The 12,982-nt window shown below is 65.1% G+C and overlaps 1 protein-coding gene across 1 annotated transcript; it reads right to left on the bottom strand.

The window, feature by feature from the left end:
* Positions 1-7,084: 7,084 nt before the first annotated feature.
* REEP4 (receptor accessory protein 4) lies at positions 7,085-12,364 on the bottom strand. The gene is given in 10 exon segments (XM_068156148.1): positions 7,085-7,763; positions 8,399-8,567; positions 8,672-8,726; positions 8,728-8,799; positions 10,113-10,226; positions 10,331-10,399; positions 10,401-10,452; positions 10,958-11,034; positions 11,847-12,126; positions 12,258-12,364. Coding segments are annotated over 10 exon segments (1,203 nt in total). The 3' UTR covers positions 7,085-7,555.
* Positions 12,365-12,982: the final 618 nt, after the last annotated feature.

Genomic DNA, 12,982 nt, shown 5'->3' on the forward strand with positions numbered 1-12,982 from the left:
CCAAGCCACTGCCAACCCACCTCCTGCGGTGCCCCCCTGCGGTGCCAGCCCTGCCCGGGGCGGGGAGCTGCTCCTTTTCCCTGCATCCTTCCTTCTCCTCCCGGGGGCAGGAAGAGGCATCCTGGCGCTCCCCCAAGCGCAGGGGCGCGGCGTGCCAAGGGTGCTGTGCCACCCCCCCGGCCTCAGCTCCTCCTCCCCAGCCCCCCGGGGCCGCTGTTTACCCAGCTCAGCGCCAGCGAACCGGCTCCAAAGACTTTGATGTCATTAAAAGGTCGTCCCCGGGGCCAAAGCCTTAGGACGGGAGCCAGGGACAGTGGCAGCCCCTGTGCCACCTGCGCGCCGGGCGGGCAGCTGCCGGCTCGCCCCACAGCACCCACCCGGCGGCACCCCGCGGGGCGCGGAGGGGAAGTGGGGGGTCGGGGATCTCATACCCCCACCCCAAGCCTCCCTCCCACCGGTCAGCCATGGGGAGGAGCGAGCTGGCAGCGGGATGGGGCAGAGCCAGGCGGCGGGATGGGGCAGAGCCAGGCAGCGGGACGGGGCAGCCCCTCTACCCTCCGCCCCGTGGTGCTGGGGGGTCCTCAGGATCTGGCTCTTCTCCCCCCACCCCCCTCAAGGTGTGGTCCCCAAAATGCTGCTGGTGTCACAGCAGGGACGTGGCTCCAGCCCCGGGACACGGAGCTGGCATCGTCCTGGGTGCCAGCATCGTCCTGGGTGCCAGCGCAGGCAGAGGCTGGCTGGGGACAGCCGGGGCCCGGGGGGGAGGGGTGGGGACAGGCGGCTGTGGAAGGCGGAGGTGGGGGCGGGGTGGGACGCAGCATCCTTCAGCCCAGGGTCCTCCCACACTCCCGGGCACCTCCAGCGGCCCTCCCCTGCTCGCCTTCCTCTTCCTCCTTGCCCTCCTCTCCCTCAATCTCCTCACCCTCCTCTTCCTCGGTCTTCCCCTTCCTCCTCCTCACCATCCCCACCTTCACTCTCCTCTTCCTCACCATCCTCACCCTCCTCTTCATCATCACTCTGACATCATCTTCTTCACTATCTTTGCCCTCACTACCCTCACCATCCTCTTCCTCCTCCTCCTCACCATCCTCTTCCTCATCCTGCTCTTCCTCACCCTCCTCTTCCTCATCATCACTCTCCTTCACATCCTCTTCCTCACAATCTTTGCCCTCACCCTCCTCCCCCTTCCCCTCCTCTTCCTCCTCACCCTCCTCTTCCTCCTCCTGCTCCTCCTCACCCTCATCCTCCTTGACATCATCTTCCTCACCCTCTTTTCCCTTCACTACCCTCACCCTCCTCTTCCTCCTCACTCTCACCCTCCTCTTCCTCAGCGCCAGGGGCGGGCTGGCAGCGCAGGGGAAGCAGTTTGAGGACACACAAGGCTGGGGTGGGGGAGGCCAGAGAGGTGCTCGGGGGGAGGGGGGGTCCCCTCCTCCCCCACCCCAGCACAGAGGCCAAAACTCCTCTTACCTGCCAGGTGATGCCAGCAGGAGGAGAGGGGAGGGGGGGAGGAAGAAGACCTCAACCCCTCCCCAGCCAACCCCTTTGCCCACGGGCACCATTCTGCCAGCGGCTCAGCATCTTTGCTCCTTGCCCCTCCCCTCTGAAGCAGGAGGCAGCTGAAAGCAGCTCCCTGGGGCTGGCAAAACGGAGGGGGGGGGGGAGGGGAGGAAGACCGGGGGGGGAAGAAAGAGGCTGCATTTAAACAACAGCCATAATTATGCTTTTGATACCATCTGCTAAAAATACAACGAGCTGTGCCATGTGTGCCCAGCCTCACATGGCTCCTGCCTCCACCAGCTGACTCAGGCTGCAGGATGCTGCAGGGAGGGCACAAGGAGCAGGGCACACCCTGACCAGCCCCCCCCCCAAGCTCCACCCCACCTCCATCACGGTGGCAGCTCCCAGGCGGGGTGAAAGGGGCAGGGAGGGAGGTGGAGGTCACTCAGTGCCACCAGTGGGGGCATGGGGGGGGGGGAAGGTGGCACCTGGCAGCAGCACAGGGGCATGCAGGAGAGGGAGGGCAGCATGAGGATGGCATCAGTATCCTGCCCACCTCACCTTGATGGACTCCCAGTTGGGGTGAGAGGGGCAGGGAGGGAGGTGGAGGTCACTCAGTGCCACCAGTGTGGGCATGGGGTGGGGAAGGTGGCACCTGGCAGCAGCACAGAGGCATGCAGGAGGGGGAGGGCAGCATGAGGATGGCATCAGCATCCTGCCCACCTCACCCTGATGGACTCCAAGTTGGGGTGAAAGGGGCAGGGAAGGAGGTGGGGGGCATGTGGGACTGAGGGGGGGTTGCCCACTGCTACCAGTGTGGGCAAGGGGTAGGGCAGTTGGCACCTGGCAGCAGCACAGAGGCATGCAGGAGAGAGAGGGCAGCATGAGGGTGGCATCAGCATCCTGCCCACCTCACCTTGATGGACTCCAAGTTGGGGTGAAAGGGGCAGGGAAGGAGGTGGAGGTCACTCAGTGCTACCAGTGTGGGCATGATGGGGGGCGGGGGGAAGGTGGCACCTGGCAGCAGCACAGGGGCATGCAGGAGGGGGAGGGCAGCATGAGGATGGCATCAGCATCCTGCCCACCTCACCTTGATGGAGTCCCAGTCAGGGTGACAGGGGCAGGGAGGGAGGTGGAGGTCACTCAGTGCTACCAGTGTGGGCATGGGGTAGGACAGTTGGCACCTAGCAGCAGCACAGGGGCATGCAGGAGAGGGAGGGCAGCATGAGGATGGCATCAGCATCCTGCCCACCTCACCTTGATGGACTCCAAGTTGGGGTGAAAGGGGCAGGGAAGGAGGTGGAGGTCACTCAGTGCCACCAGTGGGGGCATGGGGGGGGGGGGAAGGTGGCACCTGGCAGCAGCACAGGGGCATGCAGGAGAGGGAGGGCAGCATGAGGATGGCATCAGTATCCTGCCCACCTCACCTTGATGGACTCCCAGTTGGGGTGAGAGGGGCAGGGAGGGAGGTGGAGGTCACTCAGTGCCACCAGTGTGGGCATGGGGTGGGGAAGGTGGCACCTGGCAGCAGCACAGAGGCATGCAGGAGGGGGAGGGCAGCATGAGGATGGCATCAGCATCCTGCCCACCTCACCCTGATGGACTCCAAGTTGGGGTGAAAGGGGCAGGGAAGGAGGTGGGGGGCATGTGGGACTGAGGGGGGGTTGCCCACTGCTACCAGTGTGGGCAAGGGGTAGGGCAGTTGGCACCTGGCAGCAGCACAGAGGCATGCAGGAGAGAGAGGGCAGCATGAGGGTGGCATCAGCATCCTGCCCACCTCACCTTGATGGACTCCAAGTTGGGGTGAAAGGGGCAGGGAAGGAGGTGGAGGTCACTCAGTGCTACCAGTGTGGGCATGATGGGGGGCGGGGGGAAGGTGGCACCTGGCAGCAGCACAGGGGCATGCAGGAGGGGGAGGGCAGCATGAGGATGGCATCAGCATCCTGCCCACCTCACCTTGATGGAGTCCCAGTCAGGGTGACAGGGGCAGGGAGGGAGGTGGAGGTCACTCAGTGCTACCAGTGTGGGCATGGGGTAGGACAGTTGGCACCTAGCAGCAGCACAGGGGCATGCAGGAGAGGGAGGGCAGCATGAGGATGGCATCAGCATCCTGCCCACCTCACCCTGATGGACTCCCAGTTGGGGTCAGAGGGGCAGGGAGGAAGGTGGAGGTCACTCAGTGCTACCAGTGTGGGCATGGGGTAGGGCAGTGGGACCTGGCAGGAGGATGCCAAGGGGTGGGAATGGCACCCAGGGCAGCCAGCAGGTGCCTGGGGGGGGCTGGGGGCAGATCCTGTTAATGAGTGACAGATCCCAGAGCATCCTGGAGGGGGGAAGGTTGGAACCAGCACTGGGCACCAAGGCCATGGCACCCCCAGGAAACTGAGCTGTGGTGGTGCCAAGGTGCCAGCTCATGCCACCTCTGGGCTGCTGCCCTGCAGGAGCAGGCAGTGCCACGTCCCAAGGGCTGTCAGCCCTCAGCCTGGCACCAGAAACCCTGCTGCAATAAAAACCAACCCCAGAGCTGTGCCCACTTCTCCTGCAAGACTCCACTGAGGTCTCCCTGGAGCTGAGCTGGGCAAGCTCAGGTCACAGGCACTTAATTGCCAGGCTGGGGCTGTGCCAGCTGTAGGAGATTAGAGCTTTGCTGAGTGCAGCCTGGCACAGCCCTGCGAGCTGACACAGCTGGGCTCAGCGCTGGCACCTGGCAGGGCACCCAGCCTGCCCCAGCCCAGGGCACCCCCTGGCCCCTCCTGGGGCTGCTCCCCCTGGGGGAAGAGCACAGCAGGTTGGCAGGGGGGCAGGGGCTGCAAACTCCTGCCCCTGAATGCCAGCAGGGATGGGGTTGGGAAGGGAGCTCTGGGGATCAGCCACTCCAAGCCCCCTGCCCCAGCAGGGCACCCACAGCACAGTGCCCAAGGGGGGCTGGAAGCTCTCCACACCAGGAGACTCCACAACCTCTCTGGGCAGCCTGCTCCAGGCCTCCAGCACCCTCACACCAAACAACTTTCTCCTCCTGGCTGCCACTTTGTGCCCCTTGCCCCTTGTGCTGCCCCTGGGCACCACTGGGCAGAGCCTGGCCCCAGCCTCTTGCCCCCCACAGCTCCTTTAGCTCTTGCTGAGCATTGCTCAGCTCCCCTCTGGGGCTGCTCTGCAGGCTCTCAGCCTTTGCTCCTCCCAGAGCTGCTCCAGGGCTCCTCAGCATCTTCCCAGCCTCCAGCAGTTCCCTGTGTGGAACTGGGGAGCCCGGAACTGGAGCCAGGACTGCAGCTGTGACCTCAGCAGGGCAGAGCAGAGGGGGAGCAGAACCTCCCTTGCCCTGCTGGCCACACTCTTCTTGATGCCCCCCAGGACACCTTCTTGGCCACACTGCTGGCTCCTGGTCAGGCTGCTGGTCAGGCTCCTGGTCAGGCAGCTGTCCCCCAGCACTCTCAGCTCCTTCTCCCTGGAGCTGCTCCCTGGCAGGTCTTCCCCTTTCCCTCATCTGCCCTGCTGCAGGAGGCTCTTCCTCCCCGGATGCAGGACCCTGCACTTGCCCTGCTGGAGCTTGATGAAGTTCAGCTCTCCCCAGGCTTTCCTCCCCTCAGAAGCTGCTGCATCTTGTGCCTCAGTTTCCCCCAGGCAAACTTCTCCAGCCCCTGGGGGTGTCCAATGCTGAACCTCCAACCTGCCCTGCTGCAGGAGGCTCTTCCTCCCTGGGTGCAGGACCCTGCACTTGCCCTGCTGGAGCTTGATGAAGTTCACCTCTGCCCAGCTCTCCCCAGGCTTTCCCCCCCTCAGAAGCTGCTGCAGCCTCAGTTTTCCCCCAGGCAAACTCCTCCAGCCCCTGGGGGGTGGCCAGCGCCGAACCTCCGCCCTGGCTCCCACCTCAGCTCCCAGCCTCCTTCCACCCATCCTGACTGCAGCCCAGCACCCAGCTCAGCACCTCCAGCAGCCTCCTGGGGCTGTATCCTTGCAAGAACCTCTTTCCCTAAGCGGATTGGGGGGGGTGGGAGGGGGCTGGATTATGGGCACCCCCCAGGGGCCTTGTGCTGTCCCCCCCCCCAGCCCCTTCCTTCTCCACTGCTTTAAGTAATCATCTCTGAGACAATTTGCTGTGGCTAATCCCTACCACCTCCACTTAAGCTGCCCCCAGCACCCCCTCCCTGCCCCCTTCTACCACCCCTGGGTGGGGGCAGACTCTCTCCATGCCCTGAGAAGACCCACACACACACACACCCACCCCCTACCCCCTCCATGTTCTCCATCCCCATCCCCTTCCAAGGGCAGAGAAGCAGCCAGGGGCTAAAAATAAAGGTGGCCTGAGGGGAGAGGGCAAAGGAGGATTGGGCACAAGGGGATTGGTGCCAGAGAGAAGGGTACCAGGGGACAGGAGGGCTCCCAGGGGCAGTGCCGGGAGGGTTGTCACCTTGTGCCACCCTGCTTGCCCCTGCAGAAGCTTTGGGCCCTGTGTCCTCACCCCCTGGGGACAGAGTGCCTAAGAGAAGGAGCAAAAGGAGATGAGGCCTCCCCCGACCCCCACCTCCCCCAGGGTGGGACTGGGGAGCCCTGGCAGGGTGCAGGCAGCTTGCCCCTGGCAGGGACAAGCCAGGGCTGGGGGCCAGGAGGGGCACACAGCTGCCTGCAGCCCTGGCATGGGGTCCTTGGTGTGCCAACAGGGTCGCAGTGGCTGCTGCCACACCGTGGGGGACACAGCTACTGCAGGGGGGAGAGGGGGGTGGGGGTGGAGATGAGGCCATTGCACCCCAGAACCCCCCACCCCCACCCAGAACCCTCAAGTCTTGCTCTGCCCCCAGGACCCTCCCACCCCCCAACAGCCTCAGGGACCCCAGAGGGACTCTCCCCTCAGCCATGCAGCCCCAGAGACCCTCCCCACAGATGCAGGGACCCCGGAGGGACCCTTCCCACAGCTTCAGGGGCCCCAGAACACCCTCCCCACAGCCCCAGAGACCCTCCCCACAGCCCCAGCGACCACAGAGGGACCCTCCCCACAGATGCAGGGACCCCAGAGGGACTCTCTACAAACCCAGGGACCCTCCCTCTCAGCCCTACAGCCCCAGAGACTCTTCCCACAGCCTCAGGAACCACAGAGAGACCTTCCCCACAGATTCAGGGACTGCAGAGGGACCCTCCCCCCCCAGCCCCAGGGACAGCACAGGGACCCCCCTCCTCGGCCATGCAGCCCCAGAGACCCTCCCCACAGATGCAGGGACCCCAGAGGGACCCTCCCCCCAGCCCCAGCAGCCCCAAAGACCCTTCCCCACAGCCCCAGAGACCACAGAGGGACCCTCCCCACAGATGCAGGGACCCCACAGGGACTCTCTACAAACCCAGGGACCCTCCCCCCAGCCCCAGCAGCCCCAAAGACCCTTCCCCACAGCCCCAGCAACCACAGAGGGACCTTCCCCACAGATTCAGGGACTGCAGAGGGACCCTCCCCCCCCAGCCCCAGGGACACCACAGGGACCCTCCCCTCAGGCCTGCCGCCCCAGAGACCCTCCCCCCTAGTCCCAGGGACCCCCACAGAGACCCCTCCCCACAAGCCCAGGGCCCCCAGAGGGACAATTGCAGCCCCAAGGGCAACTTCTGGCAGGCTGAATAAAGCCCAACTCTACACCTTTATTTTTGATAACCCCTTCCCTCCCCCCAAATTTTGGGGGGGGGGGGAGGGGGGGAGAATGTTAAAACCAACATAGTGTGGGGCAGAGAGCCCCCCAGGTTCAAGTATTTGGGGTGAGGGGGAGGCAGCCTGCAGCTTTTCAGGGGGGGGAGGGAGGGGGGTGGTCTTGGCCAGGGGCTGTGTCTTTGGCTTCAGATGGGGACAAGGCACAAATCCCCCCCCCCCCAGGTCCCCCCTCCCCCAGCCCTGGCAAAGGGATGCTGGGGGGGGAGGGGGGTAAGGCATCATGGCAGGAGGAGTTTGGAGCCTGTAAGTTGATGGGGGGGAGGGAGGCAGGAGATTGAGGAGGGGGGAGTTGGACCCCAGGGGAGAGAGACGCCAGCGCCAGCCCCGCTGCAGGGGGGTCCCGGAGTCAGAAGGTATTTACAGTGTCAGTCAAGGTTGAGGAGGGGGGAAACCCCCTCCCCCACAGGCAGGGAGGGAGGGAGGGAGGGAGGTGGGATTCCCCCTCCCCCGTGGTGGTGCAGCAGCAAAGTGGAGGTGCAAGTCCTGGCCGAGGAGGTGGAGGCTGCCCCCGGGGGCTGTCAGCTGTCCTCCGCCGGAGCCTTCCTCCTGCTGCGGCTGCGCAGGGGGCCGGGAGGAGCCCTGCACAGGGAGCCAGGGGCTGGGGTCGGGTGGCCAAGCCCTTGAGGATCAGCCAAGCCCAACCCCCCCCCCCCAAAGGGCTGGGGGCAGAGGGGCTAAGCCATTAGCCCTCAGCACCACAGCCCTGCAACCCCTCCAGGGATTGGGGCTTCAGCCCCCCGGCCTGGGGCAGCCTGGGCCAGGCTTTGGGAAGCCTTCCAGGGGAGAAGTTTTCTTCTGCTGTCCAACCTAAACCTCCCCTGGGGTCACCTGAGGCCATTTCCTCTTGGCCTGAGGACACCTTACAAGAGCCTTTACGACAGAGCCCAAGCCTTAACCCAGCACTGCCAGGGCACCACCAAGCCATGGCCCTCAGCACCACAGCTCAGAGACCCCCCCCCCAGGGATGGGGACTCCACCACCGCCCTGGGCAGCCTGGATGACCTTCCAGGGGCAGAGATTCTTCCTCATCTCCATCCTCAACCTCCCCTGGGGTCACCTGAGGCCATTTCTTTCCATCCTCTCAAGGCTTGGGGGTGGAAAGCAAGAGGGAGGGGCAAGGCCTAGAGACCCCCCCCAGGGATGGGGACTCCACCACCGCGCCCTGGGCAGCTTGACCCAAACACGCTCCCCACCGCCCCCCCCAGCCTGGTACCCTCTTTGCTTGCTGGCTTCTTCTTGGGCACACGCAGGCTCTGGCTGCGGGAGGGGGGTCTGGGGTCCCTGCTCCAGGGGGGAGGCTCAGAAGAGCCTGGAGAGTCTGACCAGAGCTCCTCCTCCTCCGTCTCGCTCTCGCACCGCCCGCCCGCCCGAGGCCGCGCCGAAGGCTGGGGGCGAGGAGGACACCCCCTCCAGTTCCCAGCACCAGGAGGCATCACTTCAGGCCCCCCAGGCCCATTGCTCCCCTTTTCCCCAGCTCACCCAGCAGCTGTCTGTGGTCCTCCTGCTCCTCCAGGTAGAGAGGCTCCCGGTAGTGCAGGGGGGGTCTGGTCGGGGAGGGAGCGCAGGTCCTGCATGCTGAAGCTGCGCAGGCGCCCGGCCAGAGCGCCCTGGCTCTGTGGGGGACACAGAGAGAGGGTGGAGGGGACCCCAATAGGGGCAGCACAGTCTCACCAGGCAGGGCTCTGACCCGAGACCCCCCTTCCCCTGGCAGCCAAAGTGGGGTGAAAGTTCCTTCCCTGACTCCTCCCAGCGTGGAGGGAGTTGGACCTCTGAAGTTCAGAGCAACCCCCAGCAGAGCTCAGCCAGCCCAAGCCCCCCTGCCCCAGCAGGGCACCCCCCAGCAGAGCTCAGCCAGCCCAAGCCCCCTGCCCCAGCAGGGTACCCACAGCAGAGCTCACCCAGCCCAAGCCCCCCCTGCCCCAGCAGGGCACCCCCAGCAGAGCTCACCCAGCCCAAGACCCCTGCCCCAGCAGGGCACCCCCAGCAGAGCTCAGCCAGCCCAAGCCCCCCCTGCCCCAGCAGGGCCCCCCCAGCAGAGCTCAGCCAGCCCAAGACCCCTGCCCCAGCAGGGCACCCACTGCAGAGCTCAGCCAGCCCAAGCCCCCTGCCCCAGCAGGGCACCCCCAGCAGAGCTCACCCAGCCCAAGCCCCCCCTGCCCCAGCAGGGCACCCCCAGCACCCTGCCCAGCAGCACAGTGCCCAGGGGGGGTTGGAAGCTCTCCACACAAGGAGACTCCACAATCTCTCTGGGCAGCCTGCTCCAGGCCTCCAGCACCCTCACAATAAAGAAGTTTCTCCTCATGGAACCTCCTGGGTGCCAGTTTGTGCCCCTTGCCTCTTGCCCTGTCCCTGGGCACCACTGGGCAGAGTCTGGCCCCAGCCCCCTGCTCCCCACAGCTCCTTTAGCTCTTGCTGAGCATTGCTCAGCTCCCCTCTGGGGCTGCTCCTCTCCAGGCCTCTCAACCTTTGCTCCTCACAGAGCTGCTCCAGGGCCCCTCAGCATCTTTGGAGCCTCCCCTGGACTCTCTCCAGCAGTTTTCTGCCCCTCTTGAAGTGAGGAGCCCAGGAATGGAGCCAGGACTGCAGCTGTGGCCTCCCCCAGGGTGGAGCAGAGGGACAGGAGAGCCTCCCTCAACCTGCAGGCCACTCTCTTCACATCCCCCAGGACACCACTGGCCATGAGGACTCTTTGCTGGCTCATGGTGACCTTGTTCTCCCCCCAGCACTCTCAGCTCCCTCTCCCTGGAGCTGCTCCCCAGCAGGTCCTCCCTCCCCTGTCCTGCTGCAGGAGGTTGTTCCTCCCTGGGGTGCAGGACCCTGCACTTGCCCTGCTGGAAACTTCCTGTGAGCTTCACCTCTGCCCAGCCTGGGTGTGATCCCTAAGAGGGTGCTGAAGCCTCCTCAGGGCTGTGGAGCATCCTGGTACCTTGGTGGCTGCCTGGACTGCAGCTGTGGCTGCCAAGTTGAGTCCCCTCCTGCCGAAGCTCACCATGGCCTGGTAGCCACGCTCCTTGGTCTGGATGATGTAGCTGTCGATCTCCTGCCACACAACCAGGCCGTGGGGGAACCTCAGGGTCCTGCTCAGCAGGATGGGCTCCCACCCGAGGTCCCTCCCAAAGCCAAAGCCAGGCAAAGCTCTGTTACCTTCTCCCTGGAGGACAGGGTGGGGTGCACGAACTTGCGGTAGAGCAGGCTGGCCCCGCGCGTGTAGGGGGGAGAGCAGCCAGAGGACAAAGGCCATCTTCAGCTCGTAGTAGAAGGGGAACCTGAGGGAGAAAGGGGGGGAAATGGGGGCCCCAGGGCATGGAGAACCCCAACAGAGCATCTTCATCTCGTAGTAGAAGAGAAACCTTAAGGAGGAGAGGAAAACTGGGGTCCCCAGGGCACAGAGAACCCCAACAGAGCATCCTAAGCTCATAGTAGAGGAGAAACCTGATGGAGAAGAGGAAAATTGGGGTCCCTGGGGCATGGAGAACCCCAACAGAGCATCTTCATCTCACAGTAGAAAGGAAACTTGGAGAAAGGGGGAAAACTGGGGGGCCCAGGACATGGAGACCTCAACAGAGCATCTTAATCTCATAGTAGAAGAGGAACCTGATGGAGAAGAGGAATACTGGGAGGAGCAGGACATGGAGAACCCCAACAGAGCATCCTAAGCTCATAGCAGAAGGGAAACCTGAAGGAGAAAGGGGGAAAATTGGGGTCCCCAGGGCATGGAGAACCCTGACAGCCATACTGGCTGCAGCAGCAGTGCCCACACCAGAGGCTCACCAGGAGATGAGGAGGTCAGTGATGGTCTCCATGGCCATGAAGAGGGCAAAGACAATCCAGTACATCATCCAGCGGACCTGGGGGAGCAGGGGACTCCATCAGCCCTGGGGCTGCACAGGGGGAAGGAGGTGGAGCTGCAGGGAACGGAGCTGGAGCCCCCCAGGAAAAGAGGGTGGAGCCCCTGGGGATAGGTCAGGGAAGGAGCTGGAAGCTGAGGAAGGTGTCAGAGCCCCAGGGAGGGGAAAGAGCTGGAGCCCAGAGAAGGTGTCAAAGCTCTAGGGAAGGAGGTGGAGCCCCGGGGATGGAGGAAAAGGGCCTGGGGAAAGAGCTGGAGCCCCGGGGGGGAGAGAAAGGAGCTGGAGCCCTGGGGGGGGAGCGAGGGAAAGGAGCCTGGGGAAGGAGACAGAGCCCTGGGGGGGAGGGAGGGAAAGGAGCCTGGGGAAGGAGCTGGAGCCCCGGGGGGGGGAGGAAGGGAAAACAGCCTGAGGAAGGAGCCGGTGCCTTGGGAGGGAGGGAGGGAAAGGAGCCTGGGGAAGGAGCTGGAGCCCCGGGGGGGGGGAGAGTGAGGGAAAGGAGCCCGAGGAAGGAGCTGGAGCCCTGGGGGGGGAGTGAGGGGAAAGGAGCCTGGGGAAGGAGCTGGATCCTCGGGGGGGGAGAGTGAGGGAAAGGAGCCTGGGGAAGGAGCTGGAGCCTGGGGGGGAGTGAGGGAAAGGAGCCTGGGGAAGGAGCTGGATCCTCGGGGGGGAGAGTGAGGGAAAGGAGCCTGGGGAAGGAGCTGGAGCCCCGGGGGGGAGTGAGGGAAAGGAGCCTGGGGAAGGAGCTGGAGCCCCGGGGGGGAGGGAGTCAGAGCTGCAGGGGGATAAGGAGCTGCCCCCGGCCCCCCACTCACGTATTCCCGGATGTTTTTGCTCTTGACAGCCTTGTAGGAGGCGTAGGCAGGGTAGAGCATCCCGAAGAGCAGCCTGCAAGGCAAGGAGGGGGTGAGGCACTCTGGCCAGCCCCAGTAGAGCAGCAGCAGCAAGGAGTAGCCCAGCCGCTTGCCCCAGCGCCAGAGCTCGGCCTTGGCCCTCTCCAGCACCATGCCAGCCCCGGAGCCGGTGCGAAAGGAGACGGCACCGGGCCGGGAGCTGCCCACGGAGTCGCCCACGGCCAGCGGGGACCGGCAGGACCTGTTGGGGGTGGCGGCAGGAGGCACAGCACAGGCCGGGGAGGAAGGCTTGGCCCCGCCGGTATCCCCTGCTGGAGCAATCCTGGGTGCCTGGCCGGGTGCTGGTGCCAAGGCTGGGTGCTAGGTGCCAACCTCTGCCCCCACAGCACGTGGAGGAGGTGGCATCTCCAAACACACACCTCGTGGCTTGGTGACTCGCTGGCCGTAGCCTGGGGAGCCACTTCCCTGCGGGCTGGCATCGCACCCACCTCCTGCCAGCCCCCCCCCCCCCCCCGCCCAGGGACCACATCCTGTGCCACCCTGACCTGGGCATGGGACCACGGCTGCCCCCACCCCCAATCTGCACCCCACACAGAGCTCCTTGGGCATCCTTGGCCACCAACCACCCAGCCCAGGTGGCCACGGCATGAAAGCCAAGCGGGCTTGGGGAGGGGGCTGGTCAGTGCTGGGGACCCTCAGCCACATCGAGACGTCCCCCCTCCCCTCCCCGCCCCAACCCTGGGCTGGGGGCCAGCAGCAGCTCCAGGACCAGGACCCCTCATACCGAGGGAGTAAAATCCGGGTTTGTCCCCAACACAAGGGCATCTGGGGTCACCCATCAGCAGCCCCCTCCCCATCAAATCCTGCTTCTTTTAAGCATCCTGTGCCTCCTCCCCAAGCCTTCGGAGGTCCCGGGGGGGGCTGCCCGTTAAACAGGGACCCCTGGGGGAAAGGGGAGGGAAAGAAGGTGTCTGGGCAGCCCCATCCCAGCATAAGGAGCTCCGGGGTGGGGGCGGGAGCGGGGGGGTGCTACCCATTAAACGAGATACCTAGACGGGGGTCTCGCCCCCCACTCTGCAGCCCCACCAGCCCAGGGT

Source organism: Melanerpes formicivorus, unplaced genomic scaffold, assembly GCF_026170545.1.
Source record: "Melanerpes formicivorus ecotype bairdi unplaced genomic scaffold, bMelFor1.0.p_v2 SCAF_34, whole genome shotgun sequence".
In the NCBI taxonomy this organism is placed as follows: Eukaryota; Metazoa; Chordata; class Aves; order Piciformes; family Picidae; genus Melanerpes; species Melanerpes formicivorus.